General features: G+C 36.6%; 1 protein-coding gene across 2 annotated transcripts; it reads left to right on the plus strand.

The window, feature by feature from the left end:
- Positions 1-694: 694 nt before the first annotated feature.
- On the plus strand, positions 695-25,644 carry polr1b (RNA polymerase I subunit B). 2 transcript variants are annotated; one of them, XM_030156672.1, is made up of 16 exons: positions 762-938; positions 4,292-4,459; positions 6,860-7,006; positions 7,085-7,217; positions 8,584-8,720; positions 10,002-10,225; positions 11,633-11,804; positions 11,941-12,112; positions 15,353-15,634; positions 17,701-17,834; positions 17,909-18,079; positions 19,677-19,833; positions 21,915-22,111; positions 22,666-22,916; positions 24,010-24,913; positions 25,601-25,644. In XM_030156672.1, the coding sequence occupies exons 1-15, from the start codon at positions 762-764 to the stop codon at positions 24,890-24,892; spliced, it is 3,405 nt and encodes a 1,134-aa protein (XP_030012532.1). In that variant the 3' UTR covers positions 24,893-24,913; positions 25,601-25,644. The 2 variants fall into 2 exon arrangements, with proteins under 2 accessions (XP_030012533.1, XP_030012532.1); XM_030156673.1 differs by lacking the exon at positions 25,601-25,644 and having other exon boundaries at positions 695-938; positions 24,010-24,892.
- Positions 25,645-26,494: the final 850 nt, after the last annotated feature.

Consider the following 26,494-nt stretch of genomic DNA (forward strand, 5'->3'; position numbering starts at 1 on the left):
TGACCATTCTCATGTTTTTTGGAAATGTTCAAAACTTTCGGAATATTGGGAAATGATCTGCAATGTCCTACGTCAAGTATTAGGATACACAATTCCAAAGAAACCTGAAATTCTTTATTTATGCAACTTTGGTGACGGCACTATACGTGAATACGATAAATATTTGGTAAAGGTGATGTTGATAGTTGCAAAAAAATGTAGAACAAGGAATTGGGGGAAGATGAACGTACCATCAAAGGATCAATGGATAACTACGATGGAGGACATATTTCTAATGGAAAAACTAACACACAGATTGAGACTACAAGAACCACAAATGAACAAAAAGTGGAAAAAATGGACATTGTATAAGCAGAATAATTGATAAGACTGTGCTACCCAGACTTATTTATGTTGTTGTGTTTTCTTTTTGTTGTTGTTCTTTTAAAACTAATAAAATATAAGTTACAAAAAAAAAGAATTTAACATTTGAAAAAATTTTATAGTATTTACATTTTTACATTACGGACTTGGATACGAATCTAAGTTTTTTTTTTTTTTTCAATAAAATAATAAATGTATAGGACATATTTGGAATAAAAAGTATGAACACTGGATATAAAATGACAAAAATGGCACCGAAACAGCAGGTGGCGGTAGTGAGGTGAACATTATATACTGCTACTAAGTAGTGTATATTACTTCCGGTGTCAGGGGGTTGTACTTCCTGTGTCGCCATCCACATGTGATAAACAAGCGTATGTAGTCCAGGTAGAACAAGCATGGATTATTCAACAAAGTGGAGTAATTTACCTACAGCTCCGAGTCTGAAGAATCTGACACAAGGAGGCTTCGGCGTCCTGAAGGAGACTCAACATGGCGCCATCCAGGATTTAACCCAAGCCCACGTAGAGTCCTTTGACCAGGCTATGACTGAGGGACTGAGCCGCGTCGTGCAGGTTGGTACCCCCAGGGAACGGGTTCAGCACAGGTTTAATAACTTCAGTAAAGGATGAAAAAGTCCGATAAGTTCAGCGTCTGTGTATAAACAACTGGGAATCTACGAAAAGTGAAATGACATGATTTTATTAACTTTTTATTGATTAGCAAACTGTAAAAAATCCTGAAGCCATGTGTGAAAAAATAATGACTCAGAGTGGTGAATGAAGTTTATTTCATAGGAGTCATGCACAAAAATACCATTAACCCTCTGGTATCCCGTCCAGTAAGGCCCTGACTAAGCACCATATGTCATAATAATGTCAAAAAAAAAATTCACACAGTTTGTTTTTAATTCTTTTACACTTTTTTTCTATTTCATCAACTTGAGCCGCAAATAAAAATACCAAATACTCAATAACTGTCACTTTTTTTTTTAACCCTTTAAATGCAGTGTTTGTAATAGAAACAAACCATTTTTCTGGATGCAAAAAACTAAAAAAAAAATATACAGGGTGGGGAAGCAAAATTTACAATATTTTGAGGCAGGGATTGAAAGACAGTGTATGACCAATTAGTTTATTGAAAGTCATGAGAATTTATTTGCCACAAGAAAATTGACATAATAGAAAATGTTTTTATTCTATGTGTCCTCCTTCTTTCTCAATAACTGCCTTCACACGCTTCCTGAAACTTGCGCAAGTGTTCCTCAAATATTGGGGTGACAACTTCTCCCATTCTTCTTTAATAGTATCTTCCAGACTTTCTCGTAATACTTTTTCTCATAGTCATTCTCTTCTTTCCATTATAAACAGTCTTTATGGACACTCCAACTATTTTTGAAATCTCCTTTGGTGTGATGAGTGCATTCAGCAAATCACACACTCTTTTTGATGTTTGCTTTCCTGATTACTCAAATGGGCAAAAGTTTCTGAAAAGGTATGGATAATAGTGTTAGGTATGATTATGACATCAATATATGTTTGGTTTCAAAACAATTGACGTAGTGCCTGCTGAGAAAAAACAACTAAATGTTCATTGTAAATTTTGCTTCCCCACCCTGTATATTTTTTTTCAATATACTGCATAAAATGTGGAACACAAAGTATTTGATTTTTGCAGCCTGGCATATGTCAATGATTAACTCCAACATTGGTTAATTTGCATCATTATTTTTAGCACTAGGTCAAATGTTCAAAAATACTAGCATCTGTCACCAAGTGTGCGTAAAATGCACACCTATAAATCAAACTATTAAATATTATATATTGATTTATTTTTTGCTCTAATAGTAGTAGTAGTAGTAGTTTATTTCGAACACATAGAATCATCAGATAACAAAGAATCATACAACATGGTCAAAACAAATAAATAAAATTTTTTTGCGCTCGAAAAGGAGTGGGAAGAAGTATAACTTATTGACTCCCACCCCCTTTTTACAAACTAATAATCAAACTAGATCCGCCTCCTTTGCTTTGTTAACACACACTTTCCTCTGTATATTTTTTTTACAATATCACAAAACATCCATAAAAACCATTCATATACACTTTTTTTTTAGTCACCTCATACACAATCAGATTTGCAATAATCAACTGTTTTCAATATAAAATATAATATATATATATATATATATATATCCACCCCAAATATTTACTCCAAATACAATGATCAATAAGTATGATAGTATCTTCCTATCATGATAACCAATTAACTATAATATCTTATTTTATACGTACTTCTAATGTTCTATATTTTGTTATTATAGTGCATTTATACATCCTTTTAAATGCACAGATTGAAGAAGACGTTTTTAAGTTTTGCTCCAGATTATTCCACAGATGCACCCCTCTAACAGAGATACACTGGCTTTTTATGTTTGTTTTACACTTAATTTGATTTTATTTTTGTAAATTGAGGTCAGCCCTAATCATACATATCAAATGGAAGAAATAATGCGTTTTAGGCACATTTGGGAGACAGATGCTAGTCTTGTAATTTTCTTTTGTTTACAATGTGCAAATTTTAGTTGGTGGCCAGAATTTTAAAGATCATGCAAAAATGAGCAACTTTTGAATTCTAACCTCATTTAAATTGTGAAAATAATGTGAAGTTTTTTAAAACGAAGTGCAAAGTGTGCCTAAAAGGTGCACCTGGATACCGGAGGGTGATTGTCACATGAGAAAAGATGCATTTTCCAGGAATGGAAGGTCTCCATGCGTAGTCCCTGAACTATATTAAATAAATAGGAGGGAAAACTGTTCAGTCTTCCCTCTTATTGCTTTAATATAGTTCATTTTTACTCACTTTGAATGGATTCACTAAATATTTATAAAATAAATAGTAAATGCAACAAAATGGCTCACAAAATTAACTTGGACGCAAAACAACTCACATAATAATCAATAAAACGAACAATAATAATCATCACTGCCTTCACCCTTACAAAATAAGGGTAAAAAGGACAGAAACTGATCAGTAATTAACAAAAGGAAGTCAGTAATAGGAATAAGAATAATCAACCAAATTATCAAATAAAGAAAAAAATAGCAAAAATAACCAATAAAAGAAACAAAATGAAGAAAAAAGTTAAATTTTTATTGATCAACTGACCACAATCGGTGGAACTGTGATGATTTGGAATTAACCCGTGTCTCTATCTTTTTTGATGCATCTGTTTTTCACTCATATTTTGTTCTGTTCTGATACCAAGGGCAGGCTCATCACTTACAGGTAACTGATGAAAGGTGTCAAAATATTCCTGTCTGTGTCCTGTCATGCATATCTCTCTTTTAAAGGATTTAAATTTGCTTTTTCACTAAATATCTTGATATATTCTGACATGAGTCTCCTGAATTTCCATCATAATACTTTAAAAACGGTACTTTATTGTCAGCAGTGCAGCCTCCATTGTCCTCAACCATGAAATACATTGATTAAAACAGCAGGGAAACAAACAGTGGTTCAGATTATTTCAAATCATAGTGATGTAAATTTTCACAGGACTAATATTATCAAATCACTTCTGTTTTCGCTGAAATAAGGAAGATCATTTGCTCATTTAAACCATTTATAAATTCTCACAGCAGTGCATTGTATCGGATAAGATCGTCATATGTTTGTGTCATTGTCTTGTGAGAACCTTGTGTTTTATCTCTAAAAAGTAAATATTTCACCAGCTCAGATGATGCATTTTGCAGTGAATCCATGAAGGTTTGTGAAAAGTATATTTAGCTACAGATGGCAGAGAATGTTTAAGTCAACACATGAAGGAAACGCTTCATGTCACACATTAAAAATCCTGGTTTTCCATGGTTTTGTACTCTGTCTCACGTTCATGTGCTGTAATGTTCTTCCTCATCTCTCTTCTCAGGCCATTCCTCCGATGGAGTTCATGTTCAGAAATGACAAGATCAGCCTTTCATTTGTTGACGCTGCCATTTACAGTCCAATGGTTTCCAAAGGGAACGTCTGCAGGGAAATGAAAGTGTTTCCGGCTGAGTGCAGAGGACGGAGATGTTCATACAGAGGGAAGATTGTGGTAAGGCAGTGTTTTTCAACCTTGGGGTCACCTGAAATTTCAAGTAATTGATAAAAATAAAAATAAAAACATACTAATAAAAAATATATGGTGAGTTGAGAGCGACAATCACAATCCATAAAAGACACAACAAACTGTGAAGCTGAAACTGCAGCACTGTGGTTCTGTTTATCTGTCAAATGTTCATTGTGGTCAGTTTCAGATGCTGCAGCTCTTTCATAATTCATAGTTTGAGTTCTTGTTTGTTCAGTATTAATTGTCAGCCTTGTAAATCCAAGCTGGACTGACTGTACATATTGTAACACTTGAAAGTTTAGGTGTTACCCAAAAATTAGGAGGTTGTGGATGAAAAAGCAAGACGCGGAGAAGGAATAACTCCACAGGAAGAATTTTTATTAGTGGTCCACCGCTCCCACTTCCTTGAACTCAACCTGTCACCTCACCTTCTCTCTACACCATATCCTTCCACCTGTCCATTACAATAGTCCCAATAATAGAGCTGCAACCAGTTAATACATTAGGTGCTTGAAGCAAATGCAAAAATTCATGATTCGATTAATCGACTCGAGTTGATTGAAGGGAAATATTCTATTGCAGTTTTCCTGAATTGAAGCTTCTTTGTGCGTCACAATAATCGTCTGTGTGAAACACAACAGTGGAATCAATGTTTAACGGCAGAGAAATGAAGGAAACAAAGCTTTGATTCAGGAGAATTGTGGTTGAATGATTTTTTTTTTTTTTTTGATCACTTTGAGTCGATTAATCGGTTGTAGCTCTACCCAATAACAGAAACAATATAGACCCAGTTAAATTCTACAAATTAAATTAACAAAGCAAAAATAAATCATCTTACAATATCCTGACCAAGGAAAATAAAATACTCCTTTTTTGTGCAGTAATCTACACCTGGCTTTTCCGCCTCCGTCCATAATAATATACATTATATAGACTAAATGTCATCTAAAATTAACGTTTATTTGCAACATAGTATAGAAAACTATTACATGATCAAAAACAAATTAATTTTAGCCAAAAAAATGTCTCCGGTTTGAATGTCTGGGGTCGCCAGAAATTTGATGTTAAAATGGGGTCACGAGCCAAAAAAGGTTGGGAACCACTGTGGTAAGGTGTCCCTTTATGCTCATATGAGTGAAGGAAGTTCACAGGTTGACTTTGTACCATAAGGCCAAGTATCAGTTATTTCACAGTATGCTTCCACACACTCGGCTGCAGTGTCCGAGTCCTTTTCATGCAGAAGTATTGAAGGTTCGAGGGTAAAAATGTCCCCAACGGCAGAAGTGACCTCATCAGCGCTTTGATTTTCTGTCCAGCCTAATGTTTTAACAGTGACAGAGTGATTAATGGGACTGAATAAATACCAGTTTGAGATAATCATCACTGGCCAGCAAGTCCTCCACAAGGTCAGTAAACAAAAGATGATGCAGTGCAGACAGCCCTGTCACCGCTATCTGTCTATTTTAGAGGGATCAAAGTGTGACGGGGGAAAAATGCTCTTTCTTTTACAATGTGTGAACAAATTACAAAGTATCTTAAAATATGATCACCTCCCTCAAGTTTCTAGTTTGCCTACATTCACAGTTACAGCCCATACATTGATTTCTGTGTAGATTTCTATGTCACATGTAGGGGTGTAACGATATGAAAATTTCATATCATGGTTATTGTGACCAAAATTATCACGGTTATCATTATTATCTTGGTATTTATACTTTTACATACACTGAAATAATGTAACCAAGTTGTATTTGGAAAAAAACAAACAAACAAAAAAAAAACCAAATAAAATAATAAGCACAATGTACTTTTTGTTGGTGGAAACATTCAAATATTACCATGTAAGCATCAAACATACAAATGTGCATTAAAGATGGCACCTTATGGCCATTGTTTGACCATTTTCCATATCAAGTTAGAGTTGTTTTAGTTTCTTTTTCAGGGATGGATGGATGGATGGATGGATAGATAGATAGATAGATAGATAGATAGATAGATAGATAGATAGATAGATAGATAGATAGATAGATAGATAGATAGATAGATAGATAGATAGATAGATAGATAGATAGATAGATAGATAGATAGATGCTGCTGCTTCTCCAGGAAATGTGCAGTACCGTGAGTTTTCAAAGTGCGGTAATCAAACACGTTTATCATGATAATTAGAATTTAAACGGTAATACTAACCCTTGGGAATTTTACCACGGTTTATCGTTATACAGGTAATCGTTACATCCCTAGTCACATGTTTGTATTTTTATGGAAAAAATTGTTCATGATTGGTCCTGAGCTGAACACAGATACACGTGTGACCAACAGGATGCAGACGACAAGTCAGCATCCACTGTCTGTAATTATTAAAGTTTCCTTTTACTGTCACAGGCAGACGTTTCCTGGTCAGTCAACGGCGTTCCCAAGGGCATCATCAAACAGCCTCTGGGTCAGATTCCCATCATGGTCAAGTCCAAGCTGTGTAACCTGTACGGCATGTCGCCCAAAGAGCTCGTCGAGCATCACGAAGAGGCAGAGGTAAGACCCAGCAGTAAACCCAGCAGGAATCAGTTCAGTCTATGCATCCATTTTCTAATGCTCGTTCTTAAACAACAGGAAATGGGCGGTTACTTCATTGTGAACGGGATAGAGAAGGTCATCCGTATGTTGGTGATGCCGAGGAGGAACTACCCAATTGCCATGTCGAGGCCTAAGTGGAAGAGTAGAGGCCAGGGGTACACGCAATACGGTAAAGACAGGAGTGAAAAACACCACTGTGCAGTAATGACTGAGGCTGAATAATAATAATAATAATAATAATAATAATAACTAGAAGCACTCGGAGAGCGCAGACCTCCGCCAAGGCTGATCAGCTGCCCCCCCCGTGGGCCCCCCCACCCCCGATCACCACCAAAATTTAATCATTTCTTCCTTATCCCATTTCCAACAAACCCTGAAAATTTCATCCAAATCTGTCCATAACTTTTTGAGTCATGTTGCACACTAACGGACAGACAAACAAACAAACAAACCCTGGCAAAAACATAACCTCCTTGGCAGAGGTAATAACAATAATAATAATAATACATTTTATTTATAAGTGCCTTTAAAGACACCCAAGGACACTGTACAACAAAATAAAACAGACAATCCATAAAATACAAAGAAATAAACAGATAAAAGAATAATTACTATATGTAGAAATGAAGATGTAAAATGGAAAGTAGAACTTATGTGGGTAGGTGGGTAGATTAAAGCTGCATTAAGCCAGTGTTTTTCAACCTTGGGGTCAGGACCTGGAATTCAAATGGAGTCACCTAAAATTTCTAGTAATTGATAAAAAATAAAAAAAAAACTAGAAAAGCACTCGGAGAGTGCAGACCTCTGCCAAAGCAGATCGGTGTGTGCGCCCCCCCCCCCCCCCCCCCCCCCCCCAAATCACCACCAAAATTTAATCACTTGTTCCTTGTGCCAGTATCACCATTTCCTGAAATTTTCATCCAAATCCATCCATAACTTTTTGAGTTATCTTGCACACGGACAGACAAACCAACGCCAGCAAAAACATAACCTCCTTGGCGGAGGTAATAAAAACAAAACTTACAAATAAAAATATATGGCAAGTTGAGAGAGACAATCACAATCCATAAAAGACATGACAAAACTGTGAGTGTGAAACTGCAGCACTGTGGTTCTGTTTATCTGTCAATTGTTCATTGTGGTCAGTTTCAGATGCTGCGGCTCTTTCATAATTCATAGTTTGAGTTCTTGTTTGTTCAGTATTAATTGTCAGCCTTGGAAATCCAAGCTGGACTGACTGTACATATCCTGAGGAAAATCAAATTCTCCCTTTGTGCAGTAATCTGCACCTGGCTTTTCTGCCTCCGCCCATAATAATATACATTATATAGACTAAATGTCCTCTAAAATTAACGTTTATTTGCAACATAGTATAGCAAACTATTACATGATCAAAACAAATAAATTTAAGCAAAAAAAAAAAAAAGTCTTTGTTTTGTATGTCTGGGGTCACCAGAATTTTGTGATGTTAAAATGGGGTCATGAGTCAAAAAAGTTTGGGAACTGCTGCTTTAAGCGTTGTCCTCCTCTCTCAGGTATCTCCATTCGCTGTGTGAAGGAGGAGCACACGGCCATCAACATGAACCTCCATTACCTGGAGAATGGGACTGTGATGCTCAACTTCATCTACCAGAAAGAACTCTTCTTCCTTCCGATAGGATTTGCACTAAAGGTAAAAAAAAAAAAAAAAAAAAAAAAAATGTGGAAAATGCATAATTCTGGTGCTGTTAAGAAGGAGGTATTTTCAGTTAATTATGCTTTTACTGATTTACAAGTTGAATTTCAGTCTCTATTTTTACCCATCCAAGTGTATAGCGCACCTAGCATTAGCATTAGCACTTGGCTGCCATTGATGGCACTCAGGGACTAACTCCAGATCTTCATCGACGCTGACAGGAGATGGACCTATATGTACCTGTTTTTCATTGAAATAAATCGAATCAGTAACACTCTGACGCAGAAGTGTGAAGCTCTACACTATCGTAGCATCATACCATCATTCTGCCTTATTTATTTGGGAGGAATCTAGTCAGGCATTTGTAAGCATTCACTACATCAGGGGTCTCAAACATGCGGCCCGGGGGCCAAATGCGGCCCGCCAAAAGTTCCAGTTGCGGCCCGTGGGATGAATTTGCAAAGTGCAAGAATTGTGGAACTCATTTTCGTTCAGGTTCCACATACAGATCAGTATGATCTCAAGTAAAATAATAGCATAATAACCTACAAAAAATAATGACTCCATATTTTCCTCTTAGTTTGATGTGAAAAAAAAAACATTACAGTATGCCTATAAATAATGACAACTTCAATTTTATTCTTTGTTTTAGAGCAAAAAATAACATTAAATTATGAAAATATTTACATTTACAAACTATCCTGTAACAATATAATGTGAATAACCTGAACAAATATGAACAACCTGAATGAAATATCTAAAGAAAATTAAGCACAAGTTTAACAATTTTCTGCTCGTTACTGAGTGTTTAGTGTCTTTGTAGATTCGATCCATAATGCACATGTGTGAATGATAAGTTGAGGCATGATATTGTTAAAATTGCACTTATTTTTCTTAAGAAATTTCAGTTTTTTCAGGTTATTCACATTTTTTTGTTTGGATAGTTTATAAAGTTCAGTATTTTCATAATTTAATGGGGGTTTTTGCACTAAAACAAAGACAAAAATTTGGAGTTGCCATTATTTATAGGTTATTATGCTATTATTTTACTGGTCCGGCCCACTTGAGATCAAATTGGGCTGAATGTGGCCCCTGAAAGAAAATGAATTTGAGACTCCTGCGCTACATAATACACAGACTATTGTTATTGTTTATACTATTGGTACATTTTTTTTAATTCATGGTATTATGTCTGATGACTGAATAAAACCTTTAACTCATTCATAAATCTGCGTGAAATAAATTTAGTTTGGACTGTTCTGTCTGTTTTGCCTCCAGGCTCTTGTGGACTTCTCAGACTTCCAGATCTACCAGGAGCTGATCAAAGGCCACGAGGACAACTCCTTCTACAAGAGCTGTGTGTCCGAGATGCTGCGTGTGGTCATGGAGGAGGGCTGCATCACCCGCAGTAAGGTGCTCAACTACCTGGGAGAACGTTTCAGGGTGAAGCTGAACCTCCCCAGCTGGTACACCAACCAGGAGTGTGCCCACTTCCTGTTCAGGTCAGACTCGACGTCAGTTTTAACGCACAGTGTGATTATTACCTCCGCCAAGGAGGTTATGTTTTTGCCAGGGTTTGTTTGTTTGTCTGTTTGTTTGTTTGTTTGTCTGTCCGTTAGTGTGCAACATAACTCAAAAAGTTATGGACAGATTTGGATGAAATTTTCAGGGTTTGTTGGAAATGGGATAAGGAAGAAATGATTAAATTTTGGTGGTGATCGGGGGTGGGGGGGCCCACGGGGGGCGCCACTGATCAGCCTTGGTGGAGGTCTGCGCTCTCAGAGTGCTTCTAGTTTACAATGTGGACAAAAGTATTGGGACATGTTGAATTCAGGTGTTTCTTTTCTAACAGGGGTCTGGGATATAAAACAATAACGAATGTCAGAATATAGTTTTATATTGGGATAAATATCATTGCATTGGTTAGTTTGGTTTAAATTCTTATCTTTGCTTCCAAAATGCCTCAGAGATGGTTTTTATCTAATTTCTCTCAACATTGATTTTTTTTTTTTTTTTACCATGACTATGATTTTATATGTTCTACCTATAAATTTCTAAAATATGTTTTGTACTCTGACTGTAAATACTTATCTACCACAACTAACCATCTACTTTCTTCACATCTCACTTTTAAACTGGAAGGAATTGATCTTTATATCTCAAATCAGCATTTTTTTTTTTTATCCATGATAATGATTTTAAATGTTCTAAAATATGTTTTGTGCTCTGAGGAAAGGCTCTTAAAAAAATATTGATGTTTATATATTATATCCTCCTGAGACCCAGCAATGCATTTTTGTCCTTTGTAGGGGACAAGAGTTACACAGTTTTACTTGGAAAAAAAAAAAAAGTTAACTGCAAAGGACATTCCCAAAAAATAAAATAAAATAAAAATGTAGCTGAATAAAACCTGGGTCTCAGGAGGATATGGACAAAAACATTGGGACACATTATGTCTACAGTTGTAAGATGTCCTGTTTATGATGATTTGAGATAAAAACATCAATATTTCCGTTAAGTTTAATGGGAGGTTTTTCTTCCCCAGTGAGATGTGAAGAAAGTAGATGGTTAATTGTGGTAGAAAATTATTATTTACAGTCAGAGCATGGAAAATATTTTAGAAATTTAGAGGTAGAACATTTAAAATTATGGTCATGGATTTAAAAAAAAAAGAAAAAATCAATGTTGAGAGAAAATAAGTAAAAACCATCTCTGAGGCATTTTGGAAGCAACAATTAACAATTTAAACCAAACTAACCAATTCAATGATATTTATCCCAATGTCAGAATTATATTCTGACATTTGTTGTTAGAAAAGAAACACCTGAATTCAACGTGTCCCAATACTTTTGTCCATATATGTTTATCTCATGTTCAGGCTTAAATGTTTTCTCTCTTGTTTGAACCAGCGAGTGCATCTGCATCCACCTGAAGTCAGATGTGGAGAAGTTCTACCTGCTGTGTCTCATGACCAGGAAACTTTTCACGTTTGCGAAGCAGGAATGCATGGAGGAAAACCCTGACAGCATCATGTGTCAGGAGGTGCTCACCCCTGGGCAGCTCTACCTCATGTTCATGAAGGTAAACCATCATCAGCGTCTGGCACCGAATAAAAGGCACCGCCGAGAGTTTTAAAGCTGGAAACACCAGCACGAAGTAACGGTAGTGAAGTCTCCTGTTTGATATTTCTGGATTTAACCTCTAACTGTCTTTCCAGGAGAGGTTGGCGCACTGGCTGGTGACGGTGAAACTGTCCTTGGAGAAAAGAGGGAGCAGACTGCCTGCAGAATATACCACTGAACATATGATGAAGATTTTCGGGATGGGCACGGATTTGACCAAAGCCTTTGAGTATATGCTCGCCACTGGAAACCTCGCCTCTAAAACCGGTACGAAAAACACGAGATAAGTGTAGAGCTGCAACCGATTAATCAATTAGGTGCTTGAAGTGAATGCAAAAATTCATGATTTGATTAATTGACTTGAATTGATTAATCCTTTCATGCATAGTGGTCACTCCAGTGGACAGCTGTTCAAAGCTGTTCTCTTGTATATGTCAGGGTAGAGACTGCGATCTGGTAGGATCGGCGATTCTACCAGTAGAGACTCCGATCGTAGTCTCTACTGGTAGAAACTCCAATCCTAACCCTAACCCTAACCCTAACCCTTCTACTGGCAGGATCGGAGTTTCTACCAGTAGAGACTCTGATCGGAGTTTCTACTGGTAGAGACTACGATCGGAGTTTCTACTGGTAGAATCGCCGATCCTACCAGATCGCAGTCTCTACCCTTACATATATTTATGGATTTTGTTGTTTTAGTTCCATATCAGCCAATACAGTGGATACGCTTATGCATCATCCCATACACTGTAATTCATACCATTACTGTAAATTTGCTCTTCTAGATAAACCTGAACTGCACTAACATGTTTGAGTGTAAAAGAAAAATGCTATTTGTTATTGGACTGCAATTAACTGTTTTGTTTTTTTTTTAACAAAAAGTTTTCGTTCGTTGTTTTTTTTTTTTTTTTTTTTTTGGCATATTTTCTCCATGCAGGTATGTTAAAATGTGAGAAAACATCAAATTATCAGCATTAAACATGTTTTTATTTCTTAATTTTCATGCAGTATTTCAGTACATACATGTTTCTTTGCTTCTTTAGCTGAGTGGACATTTTTGTAACTCCATGAAAAATAGATTTATAATTTTTTTTTTCTTTTTTTTTTATGCCTTAAGAGGAATAAAAACACTCAGGAAAAAATGTATTGGTTAAGGTTCGCATAATTCATGCATGAAAGGGTTAAAGGGAAAAATTCTCTTGCAGTTTTCCTGAACTGAAGCTTCTTTGTGCGTCACAATACGTGTCCGTGTGAAACACAACAGTGGAACAGCAGAGAAATGAAGGAAACAAAGCTTTGATTCAGGAGAATTGTGGTTGAATGATTTTTTTTGGATCACTTTGAATTGATTAGTCATTTCAGCTCTAGATGAGTGCAATGTCATATGATAATACAATTTTGGACTTTTCATTAGTTTATTTCATTACAGTTTTAATTTAGTTTTTTTTCCGCTTCAGTTTTTATTGAAATTTTTTTACACATATATTTGACAAAACAACAAAAAACACCCAACATTGCTTGGGTACATTACACATATTTCAATACTTTTGCATTATGTAATCTTTCCATCATTCTTCGCTCTGTAATCAGTCCATTTATTCCACTTTTCATCCATTTGTGCTTCCTGTAGTCGCAGTCTGTGAGTCACCCTTTCCATTGTATCTATTCCTTCAATAATTGCGATCCATTGGTCCTGTGTTGGTGGTTCTGTCCTTCCCCAGTTCCTTGTAGTAGCTTTTTTTGCAAGCCACTGAAAGTATCTTAACCAAGTATGTGTCATTTCCATCGGATAAGTTGCAAAAATACAGTACGTCACCGCACATTGGAATCTCATACCCCATTATTTAATTAGTTTTTAAGGCAAACTTAGCTCAGTTTTTATTAGATTCTCTGGTATTTATTCAATCAAAGACAAAACTCCTAAAAGCCGATTCCATGTCTAGTGATAAATATTCATGCTTTCATTCAGGCGTGCATGTCTTGATTCGTAAAATAGGGTTTTCAGAGTTTTGTCAGTTTTTTTTTTTTTTATGAACTCAGCTTCCTTCTTTCATTCCTCCAGTATAAAGTCAGTTTTTCAATATTTCCCTCACATCTTAAAGCCTGTTGAAATGATGTATAACAGTAGGTGTATTTTCTTTGACTAGAAATATGGACTTTTCTTTGGATTTATCTGTTTTAACTTCAGTGCACTTTAAACTGTGTCACAACCCGCAGTAAAACATGCAAATGTGATGGATATATTTGTGCTGTGTAGATGTCCAAACTGTACCCATAAAACCAGAATAATATCAGTGTGTTCCACATCTTTGTCGTAAATGCTCCAGTCAGAAACAGCCTAATTCAGAATATCCAAACAGATTATGCTGTGAACATGATTTCTGCCAAATTCAGAATAATGTCATTTTCAGAATCATCGTAGAATTATCGAGGAGTCGAGGAAATGAAAAGTAGGGAATAAAGAAGAGCTTTGTTAGTTTGTCATGAATGGTGTTTCCTTCAAAAGAGATGTAAGATGCTGCCCTCTGCTGGTGTAAAAGTAGAATAGCAATAAAATAGGAACCTACATTTTCGTCACCGCCCTAGAAAACTACATTGATATAAAGATGAAAATTAAAGATAAATGCACAGTTTTATTTACTTTCAGGTATTGGTTTTATTATTATTATTTTTTATTTCTCTCCCTCTTCTCCACCAAACCTTCACTATTTCATTAATTTCCATGTAAAACACAGGTGTCAAACATGCGGCCCAGGGGCCAAATCCGGCCCACCAAAGGGTCCAGTCCGGCCCTTGGGATGAAGTTGTGAAATGCAAATATTACACTAAGATATTAACAATCCTTTCAGTTCATTTTCCACATTCAGATCAATTCAATCTCAAGTGGGTCAAAGCAGTACAATACTATATAATAATAATAATAATAATCTCTAAAATAAATAATAAATAAATAATAATCTCTAAATACTCACAACTCCAATTTTTTTTTCATAGTAAATGTAAATATTTTCATGTATTTACACTAAAACAAAGTATAATTTCACAAAAATTGTGAACAACCTGAACAAATATGAACAACCTGAAATGTTTTAAGAGAAGTAAGTACGATGTTAACAATATTCTGCCTGATATTAAATGTTTTGTGCATTTGTAGACCCGTTGTGATCTGTAAGTTACAATGTACATGTGGAAACGATAAGGCAGAATATTGTTGAAATTACACTTATTGTTTCAGTTCGTTCATGTTATTCACATTGTTTGAAAGGATAGTTTGTAGATGTAAACATTTTCATTCTTTAATTTTACTTTTTCCACTCTAAAACATAGAGAAAAGTTTGGAGTTGACATTATTTCTATTCTATTATGTTATTTTTTTACTGGTTCGGCCCACTTCAGATCAAATTTAGATGAATGTGGCTCCTGAACTAAAATGAGTTTGACACTCCTGATGTACAGTAATAACCTCGATCTGGGTCATTAACCCTGATCCCCTCCCTGCGTCCTCAGGTCTTGGTATGCTACAGAGCACCGGCCTCTGCGTCGTAGCCGACAAACTCAACTTCATCCGCTACCTGTCTCACTTTCGCTGCGTGCACAGAGGAGCGGCGTTCGCCAAGATGAGGACCACCTCGGTCCGGAAGCTGCTGCCTGAGTCCTGGGGCTTCCTGTGCCCGGTACACACTCCGGACGGTGAGCCCTGCGGACTCATGAACCACATGACCGCCAGCTGTGAGATCGTGGCCCAGAGCGCCCACACCACGCCCCTGCAGGTTCTGCTCTGTTCACTGGGTGAGGACGGACTGCAGTCACATGAACACGGATAACAAACACATTATCATCTCCAAGGAAATCTATATTTTATTAACCTTTATTAAGGGTTTGTACGGGTGCTTGAAAGCCTTGAAAATACTTGAATTTCAGTGTTGTGTTTTCAAGGTCTGAAAAGCGCTTGCAATTCTAACTCTGATGTGATTTATTTACTTATTTTTAATTTTAACTCTGCCAGGTTAGATGGCAAATCAAAGCTACTTACAGAAAGGTGATACATTTTGAAAAATTTGAAAAAAACAAAATTAGCGGGTTTTCTTTGGTCAACTCCAGGTACATTTTTATCTTAATCTTTGTCTCGGTGCGAGTGTGGCTTCCTTTTTTTTTGGGGGATAAAACTTTGTGTTCTCCCTTAATTTGTAAACTTTTTGCTATTATGAAACATCATTTTAGATGTTTATAGCATAATACAATGTACATCATTGTGATAAGAAGTGAAAAAAATAATCATGAGTATATGTATTCCTGTAGATATGTATTTTAGCGATAAGGTTCTGTGCTGGAATAATTAGAAAATTACCCATAAAAGTGCTTGAATTTGACCTTGAAACATGTGCGCGAACCCTGTTTATTTATCCAGGAAAAAAACTTGCAGAGATTTTTAATCTCACTGAGTCTCCTGGCCAAGACAGCAGCAGCAGCAGAAGTTTCAGACAATAGAAACTACAGGCATATGTCTGCACTAAAAACATACATAAAACAAAGTAGTGGAGTAAGCCCTCTCCTCCAGCCCAGTTTTCTCTCTTTATTTTATTTGTTCTATATTCGACTAAAAATCTTGGATTAGCTTCATCTTTTACATTTGTTGTGTGGATATTGAAATATACCTGAAAGGGAAGTTTTGTTTAATATGCTTTTCCAAATAAACAAAGAATGGGGAAAAAAAAAAACAAAAACATAAAACACTAAACAAATAACAAACATATACAACAGCATAGATTAATTAAAAGGCACTAAATGTTTACAACAATGTTCCTTAAAAGCATCTGAAAGCAGAACCTGATTCAATTAGAAAAACATCTACATCAGATTGATCCATTTCCCATTCAATTAAAATGACTGAATGTATTTAAAAAGACCAGTTCCTTCATTTTTAGTTCATTACCTCCGCCAGCAGGTATTGCGATCGCTTTACTTTGTGTTTGCATGCGTGTTTGTTTGTTTGTTTGTTAGCAAGATAACTCAAAAAGTTATGGACGGATTTTCATGAAATTTTCAGGAAATGTTGATACTGGCAAAAGGAAGAAATTATTAAAATTTTGGTGGTGATCGAGGGGGGGGGGGGGGGGGGGGGGTCTGCGGTCTCTGAGTGCTTTTCTTGTTTTGTTTGTTGTTCCAGGCAGTTGGAGCAGAGAATTTAACTGCTTTCATTCCCAGTTCTGTTCTGAGTTTTGTAACCCACAGATAACAGATCCTGGGACCAGAGAATATGCAATAGTGTTTTTCAACCTTGGGGTCGGGACCCAACATGGGGTCACCTGGAATTCAAATGGGGTCGCCTGAAATTTCTAGTAATTGATAAAAATAAAAACTTACTAATAAAAAATATATGGTGAGTTGACAGAGACATTCCCAATCCATAAAAGACATGACAAACTGTGAGTCTGAAACTGCAGCACTGTGGTTCTGTTTATCTGTCAAATGTTCATTGTGGTCGGTTTCAGATGCTGCAGCTCTTTCATAATTCATAGTTTGAGTTCTTGTTTGTTCAGTATTAATTCTCACTTTGTGCAGTAATCTACACCTGGCTTTTCTGCCTCCGTTCATAATAATATACATTATATAGACTAAATGTCGTCTAAAATTAACGTTTATTTGCAGCATAGAATAGCAAACTATTACATGATCAAAAACAAATTAATTTTAGTGAAAAAAAAGTCTCAGTTTTGAATGTCTGGGGTCGCCAGAAATGTGTGATGTTAAAATGGGGTCACGAGCCAAAAAAGGTTGGGAACCACTGATGTAATCTGATATAAAACTATACGATGGCAGTTATTGTCTGAAGTCTGCTCTGTGTTTTATTTCAGGTGTGACTCCAGTGGATGGTTGTCCAGGTCAGGCCTTCTCAGACTGTTACCCTGTGGTCCTGGATGGGGCTGTAGTGGGCTGGGTGGAGGCTGATTTGGCCCCTGTTGTGGTGGATTCTCTGCGCAGGTTTAAGGTACGTTACTGCTGTTTCAGCGACTGCAGCGTCCACGTTTCAGCAGAAAACTGATAGAAACCATGAACCTGCAGGTGCTGAAAGAGAGGAAGGTGCCCCCCTGGACCGAGATTGTTCTGGTCCCTAAAACGGGAAAGGCCAGCTTGTACCCGGGTCTGTACCTGTTCACCACCCCCTGTCGGATGGTCCGGCCTGTACGGAACCTGGCTCTGGGCAAAGAGGAGCTGATCGGCACCTTCGAACAGGTCTGGAGAGAACAGTCAACTGGATCCATGTGTTTGAACTCACGTTAAAGTTTCCAAACACTCATTTTTAACGTCAGAATGTAGTACAGAAAACAGTGTATTTATGTTATGAGGGTAGGATATTATTAAGACCACGTTAAATAAAACTAAATGTTTTTCCAGTTGGAGGAAGTAGGTCAAATTAAGAGAAAAAAAAAACTTTAAATGGTAAATTTTAAAAGAAAAAAACTATTTATTTGAGGGTGAAAATCAGCGGAGATCTGTGTTGTATCTTGTATTTGTATTAATAGCAAAGGTCTGTAAAGTTGAGTTTTTTTCATCCTCATTTTCTTAATCATGTTTTTTTCAACTTTAACCTAAAAAATGTTATTATTTCTCCGAATAGTACCCCCACTATAATGTTTATTTTAAATAATATGACCCTATTGTAATGTAGTGTGTGAGCTAGTGAGTATAATAATAATAATAATTTGTAAATACCCTTAACCCAAGGAAAAACTTGCTCAGTATGTATTTACACAGAAGAAACTTTCAGCTTCCTACCTGAAATTAAATATCTAAATGTAACTAAACCAAAAAACATGTAAAAGTACAGAAATCATCTGTAATCAAAAAAATTCTTGAATATCTTTAATATATTTCATAAAAAAACTGGCAAGTAATATTAATAATTGCAGAAAATAAATAAGAATTAAGTAAATTTTTTGAGTGACATTCAGGCAGTTTCTTTAGATATGGTCAACAGGGTGAGGGTGAACATCAGCGGAGATCTGTGTTGTATCTTGTATTTGTACTTATAGCAAAATTCTGTAAAGTTAAGTTTTTTTCATCCTCATTTTCTTGTCCAAGTTTTTTTCAACTTTAACCTAGAAAATGTAGTTATTCCCCCAAATAGTACAACCACTATAGCGTTTATTTTAAATCATATGGCCACATTGTTATGTATAGTGTGTGAGCTAGTGAGTATAATAATAATAATAATAATGATAATAATAATAATAATAGTAATAATTTGTAAATACCCTTAACCCAAGGAAAAAATTGCTGAATATGTATTTACACAGAAGAAACTTTCAGCTTCCTACTTGAAATTAAATATCTAAATGTAACTAAACCAAAAAACATAGAAAAGTACAGAAATCATCTGTAATCAAAAAAATTCTTGAATATCTTTAATATATTTCATAAAAAAACTGGCAAGTAATATTAATATTTGCAAAAAATAAGAATTAAGTAAATTTTTTGAGTGACATTCAGTTTTTTTAAATATGGTCAAAAACAAACCAAGAAGTATTAATACAAATTTTGTTTATATTACTTTGTTACATTGTCAACAAAAATATTTTTAGCATAATTTGATGTTTTGTTCTTTTACTTAATTTTACTCCTGCTTAATTTGTATTTTTTTCCCTTTGTCTGTCGTTTTCATGCCTTTCACAGGCTATTTAAAACCCACAAATCATCTCTTCTTTTACTTTCACTCAGGATTAAAAAAAATCACAGCTTTGCCATTCACATCTTTTTTGTCGTGTTTCATATTTGATCAGTTTTTCATGTTTTTCATTTAATGTAATCATTCTTCTCCGTGGTGCTGCAGCTTTACATCAACGTGGGCATCTTGGAGGATGAGATCGAAGCAGGAGTGACGTCGCACCAGGAGCTCTTCCCTCATACGATGCTCAGTGTCGTGGCCAATTTCATCCCGTACTCGGACCACAACCAGAGTCCCAGGAACATGTACCAGTGTCAGATGGGTAAGTGCTACTGCTGTTCCCTTATTTCTGTTCGTAGAAGTCAGACTTCCCACAGCCACAGGAAACAGAGAAAAGTCCTGGAATGTCATTTGTATGTTTGCAGATTCCACACCTTTAGGCTACATGTTGTGAAATTCAGACCGCACACATTCATAAAAGTGGTTTTCAAAGGGTGAAATAAATTACATTATATTACTTTTGGAGCAGTAAAGTTAATTAATTCAAGGGTGGGTTTTTTATCTGTATCCCGAGGCAGAAAATTGACTGTAAATCCACATTTTAAAGCTCATATCATTTTGTCTTATCAGGGTGAAGAAGATCACCTTTTCACCTCTGATTAGTTTGATTCCCTGAGTTTTTGTCAGTAAAATGAAGGGTTTTGCTTCAGTTTGTGCAGGATTTAGGTTCTGCAGTTGCTTTGTAGACAAAATACATTCAGCATTTTGCATCATTTGGCTGATCCTTATAAAATAGATTATTACCTTAAACTTTTTTCTGAGTATTTCAAGTTAGTCTGGAATATCAATACTATGTCAAAATACTGTCACCAGCAGAGGGCAGTCACGTACCAGAACACATTTAGGACTGAAACCACCACCGAATCAACACTATATATTCAGACTGTATCAGTCACTGTATAAAGGATAAAGCTCATTGTTTACACACATCTGTATTATGGTATCATTCAATTTTCTTCTTCAAACTAAAACTCATAGACACTTATTTTCGCTCAAAATCAGGCTGTTTTATAATCGTCATGTGTTTCGTGAGCTGGTAGTTTACATTATAGCTCTGTTAGCTTAGCTCTGTTTTCTGTTTGGTTTGTGTTGTCAGTAGCTGAACTAAAGATCTGTTTGAATCCAACAAACAGCAACTTAGCAAAGATAATAACATCTCATAATAACTTTATACCTTCAAAGCCTCAATCAAACTCACCAGTGTAGAAGAAACGCTGACATTTAAAGGTGCAGGAGAGTTTGGTCACCAGTTTTTCATCAAATCTGTAAAACCCCAGTCATATCTGAAGTATCACGAATCCTTAAGTTTTTCTGTGATTACTCACCTGAATCTCTTCACTCACAGTGAACAATTTCCAAGTGCCATCCACGATAAAAAAAAAAACAACAACATTTGTTTACAGAGCTGGGAGGTAACTGGCATCTTTGGAATTTTGTCACGACGTGCATTGTGGGAAGCGGAGGTTTGTGCAGCCACCTGGCAGCGGCAGTGCAACCATATGATATCATAGGGTTGCAACAAACACGACGTGGAAATGGCTGAAACGCGGAAACGGCTGGAGCTCCACTTCCCTACAGCCATTTCTGTGACGTGTTTGTTGCAGCTCCTGCTGCCAGGCAGCTGCACCAACCTCCCCTTACCACAATGCACGTTGCAACAAAATTCTGAAGATGCCTGAGTTACCTCCTGGCTCTATTTGTAAACACATGGTCTGTTTCTGGTGGATGGCACTAAGAAATTGTTCACCATGAGGGAAGAGATTCAGGTGAGTAATCACAGAAAGACTTACCAATTCATGATACTGAGGTTTTACAAATTTGATGAAAAACTGGTGATAGTTTCCCGCAGCTTTAAGCATCAAAGTCCATTCTTTACATTTAGAGTCTGTGTCCAGTGGAAAAAAACAGTTTCTATTTTTATCACTTTTCTTTGACTCTAAAAGTTGTTTCTTATTGGTTCTTATCCCATCTGGTCACTTTCTCTTGTTTTGGTCAAAGGCCTCGTGGTGTTAGTTTTCCTCACTATGGGAGACCAGCAGAGTGACTCACTACTCCCTCTAGTGGTCACGCACTGGAAACAAATTCAGTTCATATCTTTATAATCCACTACGTTGGCATCTTTGACAGAATTTCAGAACTATTTATTCTAATTTTTGAAAGTAGAAATATTACGTCTTTAAGGTAAATACAATTAATGATTGGAGAATGGTTGCTGTTTAGTTTTCTACATAATTGACTGTACAGTTTAAAGGTTATTGATCATCATTCCTTGAATCATTTTCAGATTTTTCTGTTAATGTGTTTGGATTCTAGTCCATCTAACCCACGTTAAACTGTTTCCAGGTAAACAGACCATGGGATTCCCTCTGCACTCATTCATGGATCGATCCGATAATAAACTGTATCGGCTGCAGACGCCGCAGAGCGCGCTGGTGCGGCCTTACATGTACGACCACTACAACCTGGACAACTACCCCAGCGGCACCAACGCCATCGTGGCCGTCATTTCCTACACGGGCTACGACATGGAAGACGCCATGGTGAGACGACCAGTCCCATTTTTATTAAGTTCAGACTAGATGAAATGATAAATGATAAAAGTAAAGCACTATGTATTTAAAGGTGAACATCAGGGGAGAGCTGTATTTATAGCAAATTTATACTGAGCAATAGTTTTCTAATGAGTCCATTTAAGGTTCTTTCATCCTTGTTTTATAACCAGGTTTTTTTTTCCCCAACTTTAATCTAGAAAATTGATTTTTTTTCTGAATAGTTCCCCCTCCCACTAAGGTTTATTTTAAATAATATGGCCCTATCACCACGTTGTAATGTGTTGAGCTGCTAACAACTACTACTACTACAACTACTAAAACAACCAAACAAATGTGCAGAAGTTATCTGTAAATAAACATATCTTGAATATCTGAATATTTAATTTAAAAAAACTGGCAAGTATTGTTTAATAATTCCACAAAATAAATACAAATTATTATGTTATAGTTAATAAGTACGTTTCAGGGACATTCAAACAATAATATGGTCCATAAGTTGAACTAAATGGAATGACGCACAAATACATTTTGTCTTTTGTCAGATTGTGAATAAGTCGTCATGGGAACGAGGTTTTGCACACGGGTGCATCTACAAGACGGTGCTGGTGGATCTGGCAGAAAAAGCAAAAGGAGACGACGCCATTGTCTTCGGGACCAAACCTGGAGACCCCAAGGTCGGCGACAAACTGGACGCAGACGGACTCCCTCACATCGGATCCACGATTCAGTACGGAGACCCGTTCTACAGCTACATCAACCTCAACACTGGCCAGGCCTTCGTCAACTTCTACAAGTAAGAATCAGAGAGTTTGGGGTTTCCAGGAACTGTGAGGCAGAAACACAAAACACACAGATTACCAGGAATTCTTTTACCGGGTAAATAAGTTCCTGGGAATCTGGTGGAAAAGGGGCTGGTGTGAAAATGTCATGCTCCTGATCTGCTCTGTACTAAAGGAGATACTGACTGCATCAGTTAAAGGGATAAAAAAAACTTGTTTCAGCTGAAACATTAATCCCTACAGTAATTATCAAATAGAAGGATCTTACCTACTTTTTTTGTCCAGGTTGTGTACTAATACTAATGTACTTTTTAACTTAATATCTTTATATATGTAAAGATCTTTAAATTTTATACTTAAATTTTTATTTAACTAACCTGATTCTATCTTATAATTTAATCATACTTTTAGATGTAAAGGACTTTGGGCTTCTTTATGTTGTAAAGTACTATATAAATAAACTTGGTTTTGATTTATACAACAGCGTATTAGGGCCACCTAAGAAAAAAAAAAAAGCTTGTCACTATGAAAATAAAGTCATTATATTTCGAGAATAAAGTCATTATTTAATGAGAATAAAGTTGGAGTTTTAAAAAACTCATTATTTCATGAGAATAAAGTCGTAATATTTCGAAAATTCGACAGTTTCCGGTTTTACAGTGAAGGCAACAAGCGAAGCAGCAATGTGTTGATGGGGGAATAGGCTCAGTATTTGGCCTTTGTGTGTAAACCCCAAATGAAAGTAGAACTTCACAAAATGTTCCAAGTTCTAGTTCTACATTATTTGATGAGTGGGTATGACTTTATTCTCATTATGACTTTATTCTTGAAATATAACGACTTTATTCTCATTAAATTATGAGTTTTTTTAAAACTATGACTTTATTCTCGAAATATAACTTTATTCTTGTAGTGACAAGCGTTTTTATTTTCTTATGTGGCCCCAAAACGCCGTCATAGATTTATACTTTTAGAACATTTATTTCTACCTGCCTTTCTTTTGCACTGGTGTGTTGCATATTGCTGCTGTAAACCGTTAAATTTCCCCACGGTGGGATCAGTATTGTCTTATCATATCTTTAAATTCTATATTTTCTCTGTCTCTAGGAGCCAAGAGGCCTGTGTTGTGGACAACATAAAGATCTGCAGTAACGACAGCGGCTCAGGTCGCTTCAAACGCATCTGCATCACCGTCCGAATTCCACGAAACCCAACCATCGGGGACAAGTTCGCCAGCCGTCACGGACAGAAGGGCATCCTGAGCCGCCTGTGGCCCACCGAGGACATGCCCTTCACAGAGAGCGGCATGACGCCCGACATCCTGTTCAACCCCCACGGATTCCCCTCTCGAATGACCATCGGGATGCTGATCGAGAGCATGGCCGGTAAATCGGCGGCGCTGCACGGCCTCAGCCACGACGCCACGCCCTTCACCTTCTCCGAGGAGACGTCTGCGCTGGAGTACTTTGGGAAGATGCTTCGGGCCGGCGGGTACAACTACTACGGTACGGAGCGGCTCTACAGCGGCATTAGCGGGCTGGAGCTGGAGGCGGACATCTTCATCGGCGTCGTCTACTATCAGCGGCTGCGTCACATGGTCTCAGACAAGTTCCAGGTGAGGACGACCGGAGCTCGGGACAAGGTGACCAACCAGCCGGTGGGAGGGAGGAACATCCAGGGGGGGATCCGTTTCGGGGAGATGGAGCGCGACGCCCTGCTGGCCCACGGGTCCTCCTTCCTGCTTCACGATCGCCTCTTCAACTGCTCGGATCGCTCGATGGCTCAGGTGTGCGTGGACTGTGGAAGCCTGCTGTCGCCTCTGCTGGAGAAACCGCCGCCGTACTGGTCAGCCATGCGCAACCGCAAAACTGTCTGCACCCTGTGTGGAAAAAGTGACTCCATCGGCTCCGTGTCTGTTCCTTACGTCTTCCGCTATTTTGTGGCTGAGCTGGCAGCAATGAATATAAAAGTCAAGTTAGATGTGAAGTAAATACTGTACAGGAATCTGTATCATTCATGGTCAGTGTATCTTTTGGTAATCGGTAATTTTCTTTTCAGAAACAACAAAAAAACTAGAGGTTAATTAATTTGCATTTTTCTTTTTCAGTGTCAAAACAGATAAACCAAATTTAAAAAATGGATTAATTTTCATTTTCTCTTTCTAATAACAAAAAAGAACATTACGACCTGACAGAAATGGAAAAACGGCCCAAAAACAGCTGTTTTTTCATTTTCTGAGCCTGGATGTTGTCATTTTCAAGGAAAGAGCGCTAATGCCAAGGTCACGAAGATTCTTACGAACAATGGGTTTGTGCGAAATCTGGACATCGTAGACATGCTCCCTCTGTGAATGTCTAAAAACTCCAGATTTCGTACAAACTGGAAGATTTGTACAAACCCATCATTCATAAGAATTTTTGTGACTGAGGCATTAGCGCTCTTTCCTTGAAAATGACAACATCCAGTTTCAGAAAATGGAAAAACCAGGTGTTTTTGGTCCGTTTTTCCATTTTTGTCAGACAGTAATGTTTTTTGTTATTAGAAAGAGAAAATGAAAAGCAATCCAGTTTTGACACTGACAAAGAAAAATACCTCAAAATTCCATTTTAATTTCTCTACTTTAAAATGAAAATCAATTAACCACTAGTTGTTCTTTTGTTTCTGAAAAGAAAATCCAGTTACTAAAAGATACAAAGACCATTCATTCTTTTCATATTCAACTGAGAATCCATAATTGGAAAATTTATTTATAATTTATTTCATTATTCATTTACAAATCAAAAAATGAGTTGTTTTTCATTCTTTGGATTGTATGCACAAATTAAAAATTAGAAATAAGCAAATGGACCAAATGTCGGGTTTCATGTTGACATTTTTGGTATCCAATTTGGTTTGACCTGGAAGTTACTGACTTCTTCGTGTGTTACATGAAGTGTCTTCTACTTAGATTGTCTACCATGGACGCACTGTATTAGACAAAACAACCTGACCATTTTTTCAGTTGTCATGTCGTCCTCCTTGAGAGTAACACGTTTTCTGTCTCTGAATAACATGAAATTCTCCATTAGCGAAGAATGCATTAAGCAGAATACTAGCAAACCCACGACTGTCCAGCTCAACACATGAAGAAGTCAGTAACTTCCGGGTCAAACCAAATCGAATATCAAAAATGTCAACATGAAACCCGACATGGTCAGTGTATCTTTTGGTAATCGGATTTTCTTTTCAGAAACAAAAGAAAAACTACTGGTTAATTGATTTTCGCTTTAAAATAGAAGAATTAAAGTTGAATTTCAAGGCGTTTTTTTTTTTTTTTTTCAGTGTCAAAACAGAAAGATTTTTTTTTCTCTTTCTAATAACAAAAAATAAAGTTACTACCTGACAGAAATGGAAAAATGGATCCAAAACAGCACTGAAAAAGAAAAATGCCTTGAAATTCAATATTAAGTCTTGTATTTCAAAACGAAAATCAGAGTTAACTATTAGATTTTCTTTTGTTTCTGAAAAGAAAATCCACTTACCAAAAGATACACTGAACCGACATTTGGTCCATTTGCTTATTTTCAATTTTTAATTTGTGCGTACAATCGAA

This window comes from Sphaeramia orbicularis, chromosome 15 (assembly GCF_902148855.1).
Source record: "Sphaeramia orbicularis chromosome 15, fSphaOr1.1, whole genome shotgun sequence".
NCBI lineage: Eukaryota > Metazoa > Chordata > Actinopteri > Kurtiformes > Apogonidae > Sphaeramia > Sphaeramia orbicularis.